At 40.0% G+C, this 21,169-nt stretch overlaps 1 protein-coding gene across 4 annotated transcripts in view; it reads right to left on the reverse strand.

The window, feature by feature from the left end:
* The window catches only part of ITPR2 (inositol 1,4,5-trisphosphate receptor type 2), a 268,298-nt gene that overhangs the window by 193,146 nt on the left and 53,983 nt on the right, over nt 1–21,169 (reverse strand). For 3 of the 4 annotated variants that reach the window (XM_055809373.1, XM_055809376.1, XM_055809375.1), the window contains one exon: nt 8,038–8,082. The exons of the other annotated variant lie outside the window; for it this stretch is intronic. In XM_055809373.1, coding sequence (XP_055665348.1) covers nt 8,038–8,082 — 45 coding nt within the window. The remainder of the gene's footprint in view (nt 1–8,037; nt 8,083–21,169) is intronic. 4 annotated transcript variants of the gene reach the window in all.

Consider the following 21,169-nt stretch of genomic DNA (forward strand, 5'->3'; position numbering starts at 1 on the left):
TACAAATTTGCGCTGGTGCCTCAAGAGACGCATGTGAATCTAAGGTGGTGATCTTCCTCCCACCATCTGCTGAAAGTCCGTGGGAATTTTGTGACCCAGCACCACTAAGTGGCCATCTTCATCTTTAGTTACCTGCATGCTTTTTGTCTTCACAGACTCCAAATGCTACCTTCCCTAAGCATGTATCTTTGCTTGAAGGAGCAATTTGGAGTCTGTGCCCGTAACCACGCAGCAACCAACAGAATTACTGGCATAAGTAAAAGCTGCTCCTCTGGGGTGTGGAGTTACACATATTACAGAAGACTAATAACCAATTAAGAGACTGGCAGCCCAGGGCCCTTCACGTACACAAAATATATCACGGAGGGAGAGGAAAAGAGTAATGAAGAAAGCCAAAAGAGAAAAAATCAAACACTGGTAACCTAACATACTATTATAATGATTTATAATGCACCACTAGGGAAGAGATGTACAAAGCAATGTGAAGAGGCTAGACTGTACTCAGTTTGCATTAGTACCTTGATTAAAACCAAACTGTAAGGGATAATCAAGGGCAAAGCTTTGATGATTCATATTGCCAATTGAGATTAAGCAACAAAATCAAGGATGAATGAAACTATGTACGAAATATCTAGTTATCATCTCATTTCAAGGCACTTCGTGAATCCTTCCAAAACATCCATTTTTTCATTATCAAGGCCAAAAAATGCCAGCTTTGCATCCCATTACTTCTGTCAAGGATAGAGACAGTAGGAAAAAAAAACCAGGAAGATGTCCTCTCAGAAGTTTTTCTTAGGGTCATCTAGTCATTAGAGTTCTCTCACTAGTTTTTGAGAGGAAGGTTTGCTGAGACAAATGGCAACATTCTCCTGTGCTTCGCACAAGAGTACAAGAGTAAACTCATGTGGCAGTCCCCACATCCTACCATATCCCACGCCCAAAAAAAATATTAAACAAAATCACACAAAAAACTTAATCTGTATGTGAGGATTGAGAAAACAGCAAATTTTTTTGTCATTTCCATACATGTTTTGTTTCACATACTCAGGAAGAGACCCAAACTGGAAAGGCCAGCAAACTACACGAAAATCATCTTAAGAGCATAACAGTGAGTCAGAGTCTAACATCAAATGAAAATCTACTTCCCAAATTTCCAAAGAAAACAGAAAACCAGAAAGCCAGTTTAAAATTCAAGAGGTCTGTTAATAGGGTGAATAGCACCAGATAGTTCAGAACACCACCCAGACTTTCGGATATTTCCCATTACTTACATTCAAATCTAGTTAGGGTTTCCCAGAAACTACCCACTCTACTGTAATTTCCAAACCGAAAAGGCTGGTACATAAAAAGGCAGGACACATAATTTTATGCCGTTTTTTTCACCTGGGCCTCTGAGAAAGATATGGCTCTGACCAAATTATGCAACAATATTCTACTCTGTGTTACTAAGTTTTTTGATCATCAGTCATGATATAATGTGTGACAATCCTGAATAGGTCATTATGTACACGCACAGATTTCTATGACAGTAGGCAAAGCCAAAGGCAGGTCTGCTGTGCTTCAGCAGTTCACGCTAACCACTCGCTCTGTGGAGAGGGTCATTGTGCAGTTTGGGGCAGACTCCATATGCTCACTAGTCTCCCCAGCCATTGTATAGATAAAAGCAAGTGATGGAGTTGGATCATCAGGCCTAAATCTCACCAAGCAGGCTCAGCAGTTGTCAAATCACACCTGGTATATATGCAAGAGCTGGTTTTTAACCTAAAAAGAAAGTCCGCTTCAACAAGACAGTGCCTGCAACACTGCTAACTGCAAAGCTTAGCTGAGCAAAATGAGACCTGCACAAGAGCTGTACAGTAGTTCCAGTCTGGACTCCAGCAGAAACCTCAGAACTCTCCTTACAATGTTATTTTAGGATCTGAGACCTCACAACCCAATCTGGATTATGGGTGTTAAGCACTAGCCTTGGAAAAAAAACATGTAACAAGAAGTGACCCTCAATGTGACAGCTCTGAAAACAACTCATATACATAGAGTGTGACAGAGAGCAATACTTTCATTGTATATGAACATACATGGATTTCTATTTATGTCTGAATTTATGTCTGAGTGCGTGTGCACATGCCTCTGTATGAGAGACACAGAATGCAGACAAAGTTTCTTATGATTAATTAGATTTAGTAAGCAGTCATCAGAATCTGCACTTCACATAGCCATTTATTGCATCAGCACATGAGTCTATATGAGGATGTGGAAAGAAGTGAAAGTATTACACTATTTAAAATTAATTAGACAATATGATCAGCTCAGAAGCAGCACTGCATTCCTAAGCAAATGATAACAAGATGACATTTGCTCAAGTGAGGAACTGGCATACAAGCAGATGCAGTTAGCAAAACTGGACTCAGTGAAGAGAAGGGAGGAAAAGAATTGTAAAGGGAGTCAAATGGAGAGAGAAGAAAATTCAGCTTAAAGCAGCATGAAGAGGAAGCCAATGGACACTCTCAGAGATGTTGATGTGATCAGTGACAGCCAAAGGAAGCACTCCTAAGACTTCAAAAAAAAAAAAAAAAAAAAAAAAAAAGGCAGGTGAATTACATGCTAGGAGTATAGAGAAGAAACACAAGAACCGTGGGTAAAACAATATTATCAAACACTAAATTCACTGAGGGAGAAAAAAAAAAGGTTTGATTGTCCCGAACTACTGGCAAACTAGTGACAGGCTGTCGCAAGTCAAATCAGATACATATCCCAGTTGAAAAAGGTGGAATCACCTCACTGTCACGCACTGGTTAAATCACTCAAGGGATGAAGGAAATGCATATTCAGCTCCTCTTCTGCCTGGCAGGAGTTGAACCTACATCTTCCAAAAGAATGACCTGGTCCAAATACTGGGTGGTACAAAGAGCAGAGTCAGCCCACTCTGCCCAACAAAACCTAAGCGCCCACTTGGCTGGAGGGCTGTCAGCCCCCCGCCGCCAGTCCCGTTCTGCAGCAGTAAAGCAAAGCACACTGCTCACAGGCACAATGGGACTGACTTTGCCAGGAGGGGGAACTGAGCATACCCCTAGCACACAGCCAGCAGCCAGGGCGCGCATCCAGGTGGGCCTCATCTAGGAAAGCAAAGGCTGACAGTTAAGAAGAGTCATCCTAGTTAGTGAAAACAAACAGCCACTTTGGTGAGGAGTGGAAATACTGATCCAGGCTCACAGCAAAGTCCGTAACTCCTGGCCTACCACCTGATTTGCAGTGCATCATACCAATTTTAAAAGGAGCTTAAAAATCCCAACACTGGCATAATATAAAGTTTGCAATTTGAAGGGCAAATATAACTGGAGACAAATCCCATATTATAATCAGAGACAAAATAATCAGGTACAATCAGATTTGTCTTTCTTGAGACTTCTAGCCCAGCAGATAACCCTTCTTCACAGCTCAATATAATTGGCTAGTAATTGTGACCTCCCCCAAACCCCCATTATTCATCTCAACTGGGTATCACATTTACATAGAGTTTTGCTTACAGAGGGGCCTTCATTTCAACTGCAAAAAAATACAAAAACATGTCAGACCTGAAATACCTTTTCTTTTAGAAACCCGATCTACAATTCCAATTGGTGAAGGCACCTCTTGTGGCATAGAGACAGACAAGGATAATGCCCTGCTCCTGCATGAATACATTAAGCTGCACCACAGATTTCAGCAGAAATTAAATTTAATAGCAGTCAGAGTTCTGAAAATGCCTGTTAAATCCAATACAATGTGGTATCTCAATATGTTAACCCAGTTTAGGAAGCTCTTACAAAACCAGCATTTTCACAGAGCAGTAATGTGAGCAGAACTCCATAGGTTAGATGATTTTAAAAATTCTATATGAAAAGAAAATCGAGTAAATTAATGGCCAGCCTTGCTCCTGCATCTCACGAAGCCCTGGCAGACAGCACAGCAGTTAGCCTCCTATAACACCTTCACTGTTGACTCATTTGTGAGTCACCGCATTTTTAGGAGAGACATCACGTTGCAATTCTGTTGTTAGGAGCCAGAGACATTCTGTAAGAAACAATGTATGCGTTTTCAGAGCTGATTCAGACCTGTGTGCAGCAGCAGAATAATAATAATGTGCCGGCATCCGTGTCTTCCCTTCTCCCCCCAGCCTCTCAAGTAGTCTGCCTGCTGGCTTTATATAAGCCAGCAACACTGCCATTTTAAAGCTGATGTTTTGGGTTTTTTTTAAATGTTTTTCAGATTGTTGATTGCCAGATTAATTCCTAACCAAGCCTTCAAAAAAAAATATAATTCCCCAAGCCTATTCTACCTGTTTAAACTGCATCACCTGTGTCCCACATTGTAAAATTTTGATTAAACAAACTTAGTTGCTGGAAGGTAAAATAAAATTTTGAAACAAATAATTTACAGTGTTTATCAGAAAAAAAAATCACCTGGGTTGGAAGCAAGAAAGAAAACTTTGACTTGCAGAGCTGTTTGGAATTTATAAATATAGATAAACAGAAGTCAAAAGAAATACATCAAATTGTACCTATAAGTCCAGGGTAGAACTGTCCAACTTCTTTACAAGAAAAGTAAATGCATACCAGTCTCAATCCTAAGAAAAATCTCAGCAATAAAAGCCAGACTGGAACTGGTTAGGATTAGCACTCTCTCATGAAAACGCAGACAAATGGAGTTAAGGTACCTATCCAAAGCAGTCTTTAATACAAAGGCTCTAACAAATGCCAGGTTCCCAGCTGTTCTTGACATATCCCCAATGTTTATAGCATTCTTCTGGATGTTGTATGTTGCTGTGATTAGAAATAATAGACTACTTTGCAGCATAAAATACACCAATTTTGGATTTAATGGGAGCTGTAACACAGAGCACTGCATTTTCATGCACAATACACCACTATCTCCTAGACTTCAAGAGATGAGGAAGCCTTTTGATAAGGTCTTTAAATCACAGAAAGATCTTCCTATTGTAAAAAAAAAAAAATCTTCTGGAGTTTAGATGTGAGAAAAGTACGTATAAAGAATATTAATCAACTCATCATAAGGCCAAATTTTACCAGAAATAAAAGCAGTGTTTCACAAGACAATTTGGCTGGGTTCTCAAGAAGCAATGAACAATGAACCGCAGTCCAAACATAGCTTTAATGCTTGGGAACAAAAGTCCTGGTGACTTCCAGTAATATTTATGTTCTCTGGAGCCAAAACCCTTTTAGACTTTTGAGTCACTTAGACAAGGCAGAAAAGATGCACTTTGGCAGAACATAGGTGCCTATGCCCACTACTGCACCATGGAACATCCTTCTCCATTGCTGCTCCCTAAAACTCAGTTGCCTAAGCAACTGTGATCAGGACTTGTAAGCCAGGCAGCAAACATGCACAAGAAGCCCTATCATACATTTAGGAGTCAAGGGTTGGCACAAAAGGCACAGATGGTTATGCTGCCTTTAAAACCCAGATGAAAGAGAGGGAGCTGGTACCCTTTTATCCAACAGACTAGCAGAGAAAAGAAAAACACAGGCTGCAGGCTCAGTTTCTTCCTTCAGGTATGTATCTCCCATCTCCCTGCTACTCAGACTTCAAATTTTGTTGGGGTAGGTCCACTTCACCTCCCCCTCCAGAGCAGATTTACTTCACAGGCAGTATTTCAAAATTAATTGCTTCAAAAGATGAAAAAGAAGATGCCTTTGCAGTGAATCATTTAGGCAGTCACCTGGCAGAAGAAACACTAGATAAAAAACACGGAGCAAAGAAAGTGTGTGCGCTCTAGGTTATATGCATATTGGATGCAAGACTGACATAGCTGGCCCTTAAACAACTACAAATACTGTAAGATTATTGTACTTTTGAGGGACAATTCAAAACACCACACCAATGTAACATAAAAAGAAATTCCTGCACAGGGATGTGAAGCTTTTCTGCTCAGTTGCTCAAGGCCAGAACAAAGGCTTAAAATAGCCACTGCTGACTCATGCTGTTTCCAACAAGACCATATGGGGGTGGAGGATCCAAAGGGATTTCTACCATGCTAAAAGTGCCTGTAGGCTTGGATTTACATGGAGGTGCTACCAAACATTCTTAGGAGTTCCTTCACAAAACATTTTTCACAAGGAAGTGCTGACTGCATCAATTAAAATTTCCAGAGAGAAATCAGTTTTGATCATCAATCAGTTTTGATTAGATTTTCATTGGAAGTATTCGTCTAATCTCATTTATCTGGTCTGGGGTTTTAGTTGAAACCAATACCCAGGAGTATTAAGTCAAACCGTTACAGAAGTCACCTTTAACATTCATGTTCAGATTACTCTTGTGACTTCTTCATTACCCAGTCCAGGGAACGTTTAACTATTTAGATGAACTGGAATTGCTACAACTGGAAACCCTATACTATATTTAAATTAGTATAGTGTGGTATAATAGGATTGGATCTTCGGTGGTGAGAGCCTACTATCTACCCTACACATGTTTTCATAGGTGTTACTTCAAACTAGCTGTAGTCTGGTTTTCTGGGCTTCACACCGATGAAAGGCTGGAGCCCAGTAGATACATTCCAGGGGTGTGCCTCCCTTTTTAACTTTCATCCAACAGAACACAAGTTTACACGCCCTGAGACTGCTCTGCAAAGTGAATTGGAGTGTCTTAAAAAGGGAATAATCCGGAGATTCAGAAGTGCTGTCATGGTGTGAACTACAATGTTAATGCAGATGCAAGCCTAAGAGATGAGCTCGAATATTTACAGAGCAAAAGCACGAACCCAGGCTTTTCCAAGCAAGCACCTTCCTCACTAGGGTATTCTAGAACTTAGCTCAATTTCCACTCAAAAGCTCCAAGGGCTTCAAGTGTCATTCCAATACGGATGAGAAAAAAAATGGTGGAACATCTGTATTTTCATGAGAGAGAATTCTCATTTCTCTGGACAGCTTAGCTGTTATTGCTATATTACCATTAATACCAAATACCAGGGAAGATGGAAAACCAATGTCGCCAACTCCTGCAAAAGTCTCCATTTTTATTAAAATTGCAGTCCCGAAGGCATGCAATTATGTAAGAATCTTGGGGTTTGTTTCATGAAAAATAAAAAATTCTTCCCTGTACAGAGAAAAACTTGAAAGTGTGTCCTCCTAAAGAACAAAAGCCAGAAGGCAAAAATAAACTACACTGATTTATTTTTATTTTTTTTAAGAAGACCTCGATGTTTTCAAGGCAATCTCATGAACTTGATGGAGGAGTAATTTCGGGGGGGGACTATTTGTTGTCTCAGTAAGAGTATGATTCTCCCAGGGTTTTAACTCCACTTCCTTCACACGTTATCAACAACATGTCTGGCCTTGCCTCGTTAGTTAGAATAAGCTAGCCTGCTCTTGACATTGTACAAGGCAAAGGCCATTGCCTCCTAGGCAAAGGATGTAAGGCCTATGTCCAACCCATCCACACTGCAGCAAGGACAACTTGGATCCTTGCAACGATGTCATGCTAGTTGCCTGAAGTGTGGCAGGGCTCAGGCTAAGCCTGTGCCTGAATATCTGCTTGCATGTATTCAATATAGGCAATAAAAAGAGTCTCAGCATGTTCTTAGATTTAGCGCCACACTTGACTGACAAACATGCTCCAAGGAGGCTTGTCTCCACTAGCAGAGCCTCAGAATTGGTATTGGCATGTAAGTAACCAGACTTTTTTGTTTTGTCTCTGGTTTTCTTGCTAAAGAGTATGGTGGGGCTTGCCATGAAGTAATACATCTGATTTGGGAAGAATTTATAAAATTTGTATCTACAGTCACCAAGCAGAACAGCTTCCACACAATGCTAATTTGATACAGAATTTGAATGTGTTTCATATCATTTTTATTACACGAGGGAAAACTTTCTGTAACACCAGTTCTGAGCTGCACCCTAGCTTACACAGGGCACAGAAAACAATCCCAGCAGCCGTAACACATAAGTAAAAGGAAAGCTGTGAAGGACTATCTTATGTTGGGCTGTATTGGGCTCATGATACAGTATTTCCCAGATCATATGCAATATAAATTCCACTTACCGAAGCTTTTCCTTCATTATTACCTTCTGGATAGTGTGGGTTAAGCTGGAAAAGAAAAGAAGTCAAATACTATCTTGATAGCTTTTAGACATTTAGGAACTAGGGGGAGAGTTTGGTTCAGTTCTGTATTATGTATCCATCTTGCAAAAGGACAGTGGAGTATTTAGAAGCAATATGAGAACAAGAGTCTAAGAATTACTGATTCAATTTCTGACTGACTTAACTGGCTATGTCCTCACTTCAAAAAAGTGCATCTTGCAATCAAGCTTGTTAACTCAAGAGAATAATCTCAAACAACCAAAACTAAAAACAATGAAGACAGCACAGATAGTTACTGACCTAAACACAGCAAATTACAGTCACACACACACAGAGCCACTTCCAGCACTGACCTTGAGAAAATATATTGAGATAAAAATTAAAGTGCTTCATGTCTACTGAGATTTTACAGGAAGACAGTGGATTCCCAATAAACACATCTTTGAAACAGGAATGGCAATGCCACTACAGACAAGTGTTTAGTTACCTTGTGGTTCTGTTTAACCATTATTAAGGGGGATAATATTTTCTATGTCATGCCAGGATTATCAAGCCTTAATTAATAACTAAAGTAGCATGAGAAGCTTGAATGAAAGACTATATAATAGTAAGTGTAAAGTATTACTATTTAACAGTGTTGAATAGGATTTTACTTTTGACAGCAAAAATACATAGACTAGAAGATGAGGGATTATGTAGGCAGATATATACTCAAATAAACAAACACACATATGCCCACACATTGGCTGCACATGAAACCTTTCAAGATTTGACTTACATAATGAAAAAATTTTGCCTCAATATTTACCATATTCCCTGACAGAAGATATGCTGTCAAAGCATTGAAAATGCTAAAGTGAAATTATTAGTTATATAAGGTAATTTAGTTCTTAAATAACAAACAATGTATACATCTTACAGATAAGTACAGTTGTTTTCTTGGCTTTGAATTTGACATTACCAGCGTGCAAGAGTCAGAAGTGAATTACACAGGGCAGGCTGAATGAATTCCAGTAAAACTTTTCAATATCATGTCATCATACATCTAACAACACAGGCTAATAACTAATAACACCCAGACAACTATTGTAAAGAGTTTTTATTAAGTTTATAAGGTTTTTATTAATACTGTGTCATTTATATCCCTTTACCGCCAAAAAAGCCAGCTCTTCTCCACATCATGAGCCTGAAGAAAGGAGGAAAACTTTTAGATATTCCTAGAACTGCTGAAAATACCTTCCCTCTGCATCATGACTTGATGTGCTAACACAGAAATGGCCAGAGGTTTATTGCCCCGTCTTCATCTCAGTATTAGCATTAGCCACTGTGTTACCCTCACAAATCTAATTTAGACAGCCTGCTTTCCTCCCTGCATTGACACCTATTCCAAATTTTGCATTTTGCTCCTCCACGACACTCTCACACAGTCTCCTAGCTCCTGCTCCCACCTACTTCTGTTATACGGCAACAGGAATGGGGTGTGAACGCTGAACAACAGACAACAAGAAGTTATACATACATATATATGTAACTGTTCGGATAGGTTTGGTTTCTTTGTAAGTTCTCACACTTCTTTCAGCATTACATTTGTTCACCTGACACCTCAGAATAATTCTAGTTGCCCATTCTAACAGCCAAGCTGGACTCTGTACCTTTGGTCCTCCATCCAGAACTGAAAAAATTACCAGGCAGTGCTCCTCAGTCACAGCCATACATGTTGGCCTTCCAGCACAGGTGCAGGGAAGGTACAGAAAGGCTAAATTCTACCCTACCTTCAGATTCTGCTGGCTGTAAGCAAGCAAGAAAAAGTTTGAGTCATCTCAGGCTTGACACTAGAATCAGCACCAGAGAGAACTGTGCACTGAGGACTATATCTTCAAACGGGATAAATCTATAGTGTTTCATTTAAGGGCCCCAGTGAATACACTTTTCTACCCAGTATGAATCAGGCCTTGAATTCTGCTATTCTTCAGCTGTTTGCTTTCACCATAATGATGCTTTAAAAAAAAATATAGCAACAGGAAAAACTAGGAAAAACTCTCTCCCACGCCACTTCTTGCCTACTTAGAAATGACTAAACAGATTGCCCTCAAATCTCCAAAATAGTTCACTTGTGGACTGAGGCTGAGGGAGACAGAAGGCTCAAATGAAAAATAAAGTGCATCCTTAATGACGGGTTTTCTTGCCCCACTGTAACAGAAATAATGTAACTAAAAAGTAGTTCTTTACAGAAAGTTTTGAGATGCTGATGTTAAACTGTAAACACAATGGAAGGCAGTTTTAGGGCTGATGTTCACAGCCCCATTTTTGGCTGTGCTGAGCAGCTGCCACTTTCATTTTCATTTCAGCTGAAGTTGTTGGTGCTGAGTATCTCTGAAAATGAGTATTAGCCATTATCCCATACTATATTCTTCGGGTAGAGTGGCATAAATCATGTAGTGCATGTCATATTACACTTGTTCTGAGTCCTTTTCAATATTGAAGTACAGCACAATCAGCTAAGGACACAGTGACAGTCTTAACGCTCCAAAATCTATTGCTTTTTCTGATTTATGTAAGATCGCTTCCATGTTCTTCAGTAAGCCTCCAAAACAAAAGAATCCTTGAAAATAACATTAATAACTTTTTTCCTTGCTGCTAATGAAAGCAAGTAAAATTCTTTGCAGGTGTTTAGTACTAAGAATACTATGCTAAAATGGGCCCTGTCGAAGCTCAGCAGCCTTCAAGCTTTTTTGTGTCATTGGATGTGTTGAATTTGCAATGTTACTGAAATGTAGATGAAATACAGTACTGTATATTTCTATAAAACACCACTGGAAGGTGCATACAGTCAATATGGAGTGAGAACACGATGCATTGTAAACTGCAGAGCTCAAGCAAGTGTGATTGTATAAGTCATTATTGTAATAACTTCGTTAAATGTTTGGGGGTTTTTTTGAGTATATCTGCAACAGCTTCTTTTCCAATGCAGAATAATCCAGAAATTCTAATTCCCTGCTGCTTGTTTTTCAACAAACTTATTTACAGCCATTTTTTACCTTTCCATGCATGGGAGCAAAAAAGGTATCACAAAATGAGAGTTCAGCTGCCTCATGGCTGAAAGATAAACAATATCAAAGACCCTGCTGAAACTCATTCCATGTTATGGCAAGCTCATGAGACTCACCATAACATCCCAACACTCACCCACTACATAAGGCCACACAACCCAACTACATGAGTAAACGGCAATCGCTATATGATGGTAAGGGAGGTGGTCTACATCAAGTAACACAGACTGCATTAGTAGAGAACAACTAGGGAAGGACAAAGAAGAATTCACATCAGTAAAGCAGTGAACTGGCCACCTGATAGTAGTTGTGCTTGTCCTTCACTCCACCACCATGCAGAAGGCCAGCTCTGTTGTGGGGATTTTGCATTTGGGCAAGGCTAAGGTGATCAGCTCTCACAGCTCCAATGACAATGATTTATGACACGCAGACACTTCATCTTCTTCAGTTGCTTATACATATGAACCCAGACCCAACTCTACACACCCTCCAGCCTACATAAAATCTCTTCAGCTCCAGAAAATGGGGCTACTGTATCAACTTTTCTCTCACATCACAGCACCATGGAAGACATCACAGTTTTACACGCACAGGCTAACAGTACACAGTGACTTAGGTGCTGCATAAGCTTTTCCTTATGCTAAGGTCCTATCAACAGGGAAGCACCACTGTACCTGCAAATGCAATTTGCACAATATAGTTCACAAGAAGTATCTGGGACCTCAATTTGTCTTGGAATCTAAATCTGCTGGGGAGAAAAGAGCGTGGAAGCAGCCTAGCAGACTCAACAGCGGACAATAAAATTCAGTATCATAAGAAGGCCACAACTACCACACAAAATCATATTTTTAAACATGAAAATCGACTATTTTGGCATTTATAGAAAGACTTGCAACTACAGAGAAGATAATACATCCTTTAAACAAAACTAGCATTTACTTGCACATTTTTGTAAGAAGCCAAATTCCCAACTTGTGATCTGCACAGGGTATCTGAAAGAGCCTGAAGGTCAGGGTCAGCATTGCAAGTGGTCCTCCTGGATGTATAAAAATTGATGGCTCTTAGACAGATTGCAGGCTCAGCCTTTGTACACAGCGGTATGTAAAAAAAGCAGACATATGAATGCATACATATACTAATATACTCATACTGTGGGAGCAGCAGAAAGCCCCCAGTAGAAAGTATGTGTGACAAACACATAATAGAAGCCATCTTTTACAGGTGGAAAACTGAGGTATAGACAAAGTATTTTAACTGTTTCTGGTTAAAGTTAACTGGAATTATCAGGAATCTCATTCCTGAATTTTTGCCTAGCGTCCTCACAATGTGATCATCCTCCTGCAGAGTCTGCACAGCAGGAAGACAACTTTCATCTGTGTGTATTTGTGTGTTACTTCTGGTACTTGGTGCTCAGAGAATGCAAGTGCCCTGGTAATTCTCAAAGGTATTCTGCTAGACTGAGTGCTAGAAGTTCCAGGCTCTGTCATCTCCACTGATGATATTCCTACTGATTAAAGCTAGGCAAAGCTAAATCTTAAAGGTTTTAATACATAAAACTACACAGTGCATAATCTCCTGAGATTTTACAATTGAGCAGAACACTTCTCACTAACATGTTATTCCTGGGTTTAATTTTATTTTTGCATCTTTACTTAGTAAAATATGCTTTACAGTCCAACAACTGTGGACAAACAGTTTGGAATATCTCTTTCATGCTGAATGCTGCTTTCTTAGAGGAATGCATGGAAAGTACCCAAACAGGCTATTTTTGGACACAAATAAGAAGAAGAGAGAGGAGTTTGGGGAAAGAAACACCCATGCTGATTTTAATCAAATTTTGTTGACTAGGTAAAGGATATTTAAAACATCTCATCAAGGAAAGATTTAGATTGCCAAATTTCAGCTAAATGAGCATTTTAACAACTTGGTTAAAACGCACATTTATGAAGTAAACCCTGACAGAGAAAGAATAAAAGGATCTAATTCAACACACATAAACAGTTCCCACTTCATTTGATAACCAGCCTGTTAACACACTGCCTGTCACCCAATCAACAAGGGCAAGTGTTTCAGGAAAAAAAGCCAACACAAAAGAAAAAAAAAACATTTCTCAAATCTTTTACCTTCATTAGGCTTGCTTTGTTATTTGTTAATGTCATACTGATTAGCTTTCAATAAATCCAAAGGACTTTTGCACAATTTCAAAGACTTTGGTGGTATTCAAAGGACTTTTGCCATTTTATTAACTTGCTGGAGAAAGACTAGCTATGACTCTACCTCGATAAAACCCATTCAATCCTGCCACAGCACCAGCACAAAGTTCCTGATAGTCATCATCTGAGGAAAGTTTAGAAGTCTTTAAAGGTCTTTTATTTCAGGACTGCATTTTTCTGCTGTTTTGCTTTATAAGCCATGTCTTAGCAGATCAGAGGAGTTTCCGGGGAGTGCTGGGAGGCTGATTTTTTTTGTCTGCTTCAGGCCCCCCATGTGGCACAAGGCAGCATGAGGTGGACAGCGACAGCTGTCCCTGCTAGTCCAAAACATGAATAGGAATCAGCTCTGATGCCTGCCTGTCCCAATTATTCACCCTCATCACAAGAAGAAAGGATAGGTCACCTTGATGGCATTTTTAGCTGCTGTGTAAGCAATGGCAGGCCAATGGTTTGGTATGCCTGACTCACCACTGATTTAAAGGTCTCACACCAGCAGCATGAGCTGGAGGCGCCACAACGTGCAGCTCTACATTAGGCCAGGAGGGAGCGGTGACTGGGAAATCCCTTTGCTTCTACTGTGATCAAGGGCAAAGAACCTGACCACCCACCAGCACATGGTGTTCAGTCCCACATGGCCATATCCCATTCTGCAGAGGAAGTCAAAAGAAAGAAAAATGTCTAAGAGACGCTTTAGTCTAACCTGAATGCTGGGCCATAACCTCAGTTATGAGTTATGCGCTTCAGCGGCTCCACGCCAACATGTGCTATGCGAAAAAGCATCCTCATCTCTTCAACTGTTACATTCTAAATATTAATATCCCACATGTCTTTCAGTGGTCCTCCCAGAAATAACTAGGGATGATTGGATCAGACATTATAACATTTCTACTGTTAAAAAAACAAACAGGCACACACACAAAAAAACCCAACAACAATAAAAAACAAACAAGGGAACAAGGGAAACCTTCTAAACCTCCAAGCATCAAAAAAAAAGATACACAAATATAATTGAATAAAAGCTTTTCAAATAATCTTGAAATAATAAGCAAAAAAAAATGCATTAAAGAACAGACCACATGTCTACATTTGCTATTTTGGAACACATCAAAATGCAATACAGCAGTTGTCATATTTTTAATAACAGAAGCAGTCCTTACAATGACTAAATGACAATAAATGCTGCATTAATGGCTTCACACTTCCCTTCCTCCTAAACATGTATACAGACAAGGCTCAAACACAGCCAACTTCAGACAGGACTGAAAAAGCCTAGCTGAACAGAGTCACAGACCACTGCTGCAAAACTAGCTGGCTGGGGGGAAAAAAACCTTCCTCAGAGATCCAGATTTCTGAAGGTATTTGCACACCGACAGATGCAAATGTTGTTCCTAAGTTCCACAAAAGTCAATACAAGTCAGCTCAAGAAGCTTAGCTGCATTCTCAAGATTCTTAAAAACCTTGGAAAAATCTAGCTCTGGGTTTTGCTAAATGGACAGCTTCTAACTCTGTCACATTAAAAAGCCCTATCCAAGGCTGTGGAACAGGTTAGACGGGCTCTGTAAATCAGTAATCCATCCTCCTCCTCCTCCTCTAGTCTCTGTATCTCTTCCATCTCTTCGCACATAGCTGTAAATTATCCTTCATTCCTTATAGAGCTTTAAAACAAAACCACATGCCTCCTATGAGACGTGAAAAACAGAAATAAGGCTTATGGTGTTGAGTTCACCCTGTCACCTTGGCAAGCCCTTTTCTAACAAGAACCTCTAATCACTGAGACCAACAGACAGAAACTAATCAGAATGCTGTATTAACATTTAATGAAGAGACTGGGAAAAAAAGACTCAAATGGAAGATTTTGAAGCAACCTCCAGGTAAGGAGGTCCCGCAGTATCAACAAATCAAATGTGTGAGCAGATGTGTGAAGGTCTTGGTGGATGCTGCCATCTCCTGGTACCTTCTCCGGTTTGCAAACTGTTACCCTTGAGCAAAACGCACCTGCACATCTCAGTTAAACAAGCCCAGTTTTATCCAGTTACCTGCCATACTGTTTCTAAAGGCAGAAGGAACCACAGAGCATCTACCACTGTGCTCTCCTCCCCTGCATGAGCTGTATGATCAGAGGATAAATAATTTTTTCTGCAAAGGCTTGCTTGCATGTCACCCAAAAAACAAACTCTGGCAAACAGTGGTCCATTTTTGCTTCCTGAACACAGGAGGCCTCTGCCAGTAGTCCAATTTCTAAAAACTGGATATCAAAAGGCCTAAATTATGGCCTTCAAATAGTCAGTCTCAGTTGCATTAATAAAACATCCTATGCAGTACTCCATTTTCCACAGCAGTTTAAGAAGGTGAAAGAAAAGTAAGTCCATAAAACTAAAGAGGAACTGTTTCCCTTTTACATTTTTTTTTTCATAGCTAATGCTGAAGATACTATTACTGATACAAATATGTAATCTTTCTTAAAATCTCATTAAGTGCTTTGTTTTGTATTCTCAGGGTAGCAAGTTCCGCTTCTTTACTATGCCCTATTCAGAAGGCAGGGGATAATTATTTTCTATCAATATTAACTTGAACATGTGCTCAACTATACTCACCATTATCCAAATCAAGTGATTATTACAACAGGATTAAATTTATTATGAATAGTATGGCTTTGTAATGACATATATCATACGGCTGGCTAATGTTTTTAATACTGAGACATAACAGAAATCCATTTAAAAGAACATAAACCAAGATTAACAGCAGTTCTCAATTTAAAGTGAGTGATGTACTTAAGCTACTCTGAAAAGAAACTTGGGCAGTTCTGACAGAACTGTGACATAATATGGGAAGAAATGACTCAAGAAAGATGACAGAAATATGAGTAACTTTTATTGGCCGTTGATTCAAGATTTCTCAGCAAGTGGTCTACCCCAGCACAAGGTGAAGTTCAGCTGACAACCCCGCAAGGCAAGGCCTTCAGCAACTCCTGTTAACCCACCCCAGCCGCTCGTGCCCCGGTGCCTCAGCTCAGCAGCCCTGCGTGCAGCACAGACTGTTCCCTCTTCCCTGCACTGTGGAGTCTGTGCTAATACCACCTCAGGGATGGCACACTCTGTCACAGGACCACAACCAGGTACCTGCAGAAACACGACAGTTCTGCAAGCCCATGTTGCCACTGAAGTGCTTTTACCACCGAACTACAGCCTTGGTGAGTTGGACTGGACTTACTGTTCAATTTAGAATATTCATATAATTGTCATTTCATCTCACGTGCATGTAACCCTCTGCTGCTCAGGCCAACTGGCTTCAATCACACCTACCTTCAAAAGAAGCTCCTTTGAGAATCTAGTGCTAAAATAATGCCAAAGCTGGAAGTATGTTTCACGTGGGACTTTAACAAAAGAGTTTAGAACAGAACTCTGATGGGAGTTTATCCATTTTACAGCTTAAACCCTGCACCTTCACTCTTGCAGAAAGAAGAAAACAAACCCTATAAGAAGGCCAGAGGAGTTTTCCAGTGGGACATGCACTGGGGATGCACATCAGATTGCTGCTTCTGCCCAAAGTAGCTAGCTAGTGCACAGCTTTATCTCTGTGACTTGTCCATCATCAGAATATGTGCTAAAGAGCTTGCCATCCCAACCATCCCGTACAAGCCATTTATGAAGTATATTCCTATGTAGAAGTTAAACGTGTCTGTTGTGGGGGCTTCAGTCCTACAATAGTCAATGTCCAGGGGGTGGTTGCACAAGTGAGAACTGTTAGGGGAAATCCAAACCCATCAGGTCAGTATCTGAGACACCCTTGACCCCTAAAGCACATAGATGTTCATGTTCCACCGACTTCAAAGACAAGGCTACTCCCAAGAGCTTTACTCAATAAGGGTCTTTATATGAACAACAATTTGGTTTAATGAATGAAGCACACTACAATTCAGAAAAAGTATCTTTGGTTCTGCCATTACCTCAGAGCTCATTGCTTCAACCTATTGCATTTGGCCACCCTGTTCTCACTCTTCTCTTTCATCTAGAGGAACTTCAGGGCACAGATTGCCTTTTGGAACAACATCAGTACTCCGCACTAGCTTGGAAGGCACAGTAATAATCTGAAGCTTTGTTTATAGCCACAATTTCAAAGAATCGCAGAAGGTAAGCATTAAGGCTGCCATCTTACCTGCATTACCTTAATTCATTTAGTATAGTATAGTTAATTAAGTGTTAAAGACAATTACCTCAGCAGATTTACTGCCATACCTCAGCCAAGGTATCCAGTAACTCTAGTTTAGTCTATTCAACTAAGTAAAACAGAATTACCACATATTTTTCCTTTCAAATTCTACACTGTGATTATGTATGCGCGCACAATGTTTCACAAGCAGTGTACTGTGGTTCATCTATCGTCTACTGCAATACCTGAGGCTAGCGTGTGATTCGATATTTGTGTATATATATATATTTGTGTGGTTATTTTAGTAATATCAATCTCAACTGAGAAGTTTAATACGAATGACAGACTTATCCTGCATTTCTTGTGTGTGCATATACATATGCATGGGCACACATATTTCTGTTTAACGTCCTCATACAGCAAGCATTAATAGTTTTGGTACAGATTATCCAGTTTAGAAAACACAGAACTGGAGCTGCTGTACACATGGAGAACAATATTAAAGGTGCATGTTCTGGCTCAGTACAATCAATAAGCTGATACTCAGTTCAAAGAGACTTCTATCCGGGTGATTAGAATATTGAAAAAGTTAGGTATATTCATGAGAAAGGCACAGCTGTGTGGTCCCAACCTGCAGCGTTTGAAAGGCTGTTCAAGTAAATTGCAGCTCGCTCACACACACAGATAGATAGATTTGGGTGCATTCTACACATGGTAAAAGCACTGAAAAGACTTTAAAAAAAAAAAAAAAGGAAAGTCTTTGTTACTTTGAGGCATTCCATTTTCACCTAACCTTACAGCCTCTCTTTATAAATATAAAACTTCAGAATAACTTGGGTCATTTTGCTGTAACCAGGGCTAAAAAAAGAACCTTCTACAGAACTTTTTCTAAAAGACTGCTGACTGTGAAGATGAGAATGAAACTTGGCAGCCTGTATCCTAGCTGGTGGCTTAGCGTCTAAATCTCCTGCTAAGGATCTGGCTCAGCTTTTTTGGGTGAAATCAAGCCCTTCTGACACTAACAGCAGAACTCCCACTGCCTCCAAAGAAGAGAATTTCTCTTTCCAATTTTTCAGCTGAGTACTTGGTTCCACTTTTTTAAGTTTTCAATGTTTTAGGAACATCTGAGCCAGTGGCTTCAGGTTTCCAAATGCCAGGCAAGTGGCAGACACTAGCACCTATCCAGATCTCTAGTGTCCCAAGTTTTACCACCAAACATGAAACCCTTTCTTCATCATATCCCTCCTGTACCTTAAGTAACTGAGAGCATACATCCATCTGACCTGTCAGACCATGTCCCCAGGACATGCACAGTAATTGGAGAATGACAATGCAGCTATGTGCAGTTAGCAAATGTCTTCCACTGGGTCTCCTTTAGCAGTGAGTCTTTCAGGGTTGCCCACCTTCAGTCCATAGTCTGGTAGCAGGGTCTTGGTTGCTTTATGGTATTAGTGGGTCTTAAAGAACTTCAAAGCATATTAATGAAAAATTAGCCTAAGTAATGCCAGGTGGAAAGAGGATTAAAGGAAGTGGTACTATCTGAGACTGTGTCAGAAGTCAGAGGTATCAGAGGACCCTTAGTCTTTGAAAAGGTAACAAAATCTGGATGATCAATTGTGATTCTTAGGAACATGGAATTTAGAACTTAAGACATCCTGACTTCATTCGCTCAAGTTTGTAAGAATCAGATTTACAAGTACTCACCTATATATTTTTTTTCCTGAACAAATGTATTGCCTCACTTTTTTTTTTTTTTTTTTAAACTTACTTACTGTAGTATTGAACACCTTTAAGTTTATTAGTTTCAAATTACTCAATTCTCTGGAGCAAGTGTCTTGAATTTTTTTAGTCCCCAGATCATACCCCAGCCTTAACAAGCTGCAGTAGCATCCCTTCACAACATGGCTCAGTAGTGACCCACCGAATCACAAATCAGATTGACCAGTTATATGTGGCACAGGATGCCTCAGAGAAAATGAGGAGGCACAGCACTGCTCACACAAGGTGCAAGCCTAACTGTGGAGGAACAAAAGGAGACACCCAGGTGAAGAACAGTTCTGCTCATTGTCTGAGACTTGACCCATGCAAGATTCCACTGTAAAAGCCTCCATGGTACAAATCAAGCTGATTTATGGAAGGAAGGAAGTAAAAGTAAGTAAGGAAAAAAATGGTTATAAACGGTGATCAATCCTGATTTACAACAGCTCAAAATGTGACAGGAATTATATCATTAGGCAACAACAGAATCATTAAAAGATTCATGAATTTTGTCTATGTATTCATACTCATTATTCCGCTCTAGGTCTCTTTATCATGGAAACTTAAACAAAATCAGGTCATGGCAATGTGCGATGCTGTTGATAATCCATACCATGAGCAATCTTCCTGTGCTGCAAGAGCACAGTTAAGTGTTCACTAAGCTTTGCCCATTTGATTTAAAGTTAGTTCACGCACAGTAGACGCCTGCCTGCCTGTTCATAAATCTTTGACGTGTATGTCTGGCTGGTGTGTTGTGCCTGACACGTGAACCGTGTAAAATATAGTTCACAGGTTTTTATTACAGCGGTACCTTTAATATCTCCACCAGCAGGTATTTTACACTTCATAGATACAGTAGCTAATGCTGCTCTCCAGTCACAGCATATCACCTCTGATCAAACCCAAATGCTCTTCCATGTCTCACTCTACTGTGCCAATTGTACTCTCTGTATTACAAGCCTTCATGATGGGGATTTCCTTTCCAGAGGTAGAAAGGACCTAAGCTCAGGTTCGACATTCAATGCAGTGTGACGCCTCTTCACCTGAAGATTTTTATCCTGAAAATCCCCGAGCAGATTAGGTATGGTGGGAGAAGGAAGCCCATCAGTCAGAATGCCTGATGCCTTTCTTGACCTTCCATCAGACTACCTAGCCTGAATAAAATCTTTCTACTAGGAGCATCTCTCACTGTAAGCAGGGAGGAAAATGAAACCTTCCCTTAGGTGGGAGCACTGGTTTCCTCTTGAAAATTAGCTAATATTAGTTAATAGTAATTACACTATAAAGCCAGCCAGCTTCAGCCAAGCTGAAGTATTGCTGCAGTATGGAGGCGAAAGTGTACAGCAGAGCAGTTAAGGCATGTCGGTCCGCTGCCTCTACAGGGATGATGCTCTTTGCTGCTCAGGCCTATGAGGTTTCTAACTTTCACTGTGAGCTACTGCTAAAACAAATGAAAAGATCCAAATTACATTCAGTCTTAGATAGACAATAATATTAGTATCTGTACTGGTGGTCCACTGTTTGTTTTTACACTGGTTTTGATGTAATTAGAAATACATAAAGGTTTGACAGCTCCTGTTTGCTCTTACTTTGAAATCAGTGCAGGCTGAGACAGGAGCTGGAAAGCGAAATCAGCGGCCTGGTAATACTAAGGAGTTGTCCACACACAGAAGTTGCACTGATGTAAACATAATTCAATTCATTTAGAGCAAGTCTTTTTTCAGGGATTCCCTAATATATAGTGATATATAACTGGCTCTTGTAAATTTTCACACTCATACTTCCAAGCGTAAGTCAAAAGACACAATCCTACACAGACTTAACTAAATCAGTAGAAAAACACCCACTCTTCATTCCATTGATACACCTTGGACACAAACCAGTTCTAACATGGGTTAGATACAAGTTAAAAAGTTCACA

The sequence above is a fragment of the Falco peregrinus genome, chromosome 6 (genome assembly GCF_023634155.1).
Source record: "Falco peregrinus isolate bFalPer1 chromosome 6, bFalPer1.pri, whole genome shotgun sequence".
Taxonomy (NCBI): domain Eukaryota; kingdom Metazoa; phylum Chordata; class Aves; order Falconiformes; family Falconidae; genus Falco; species Falco peregrinus.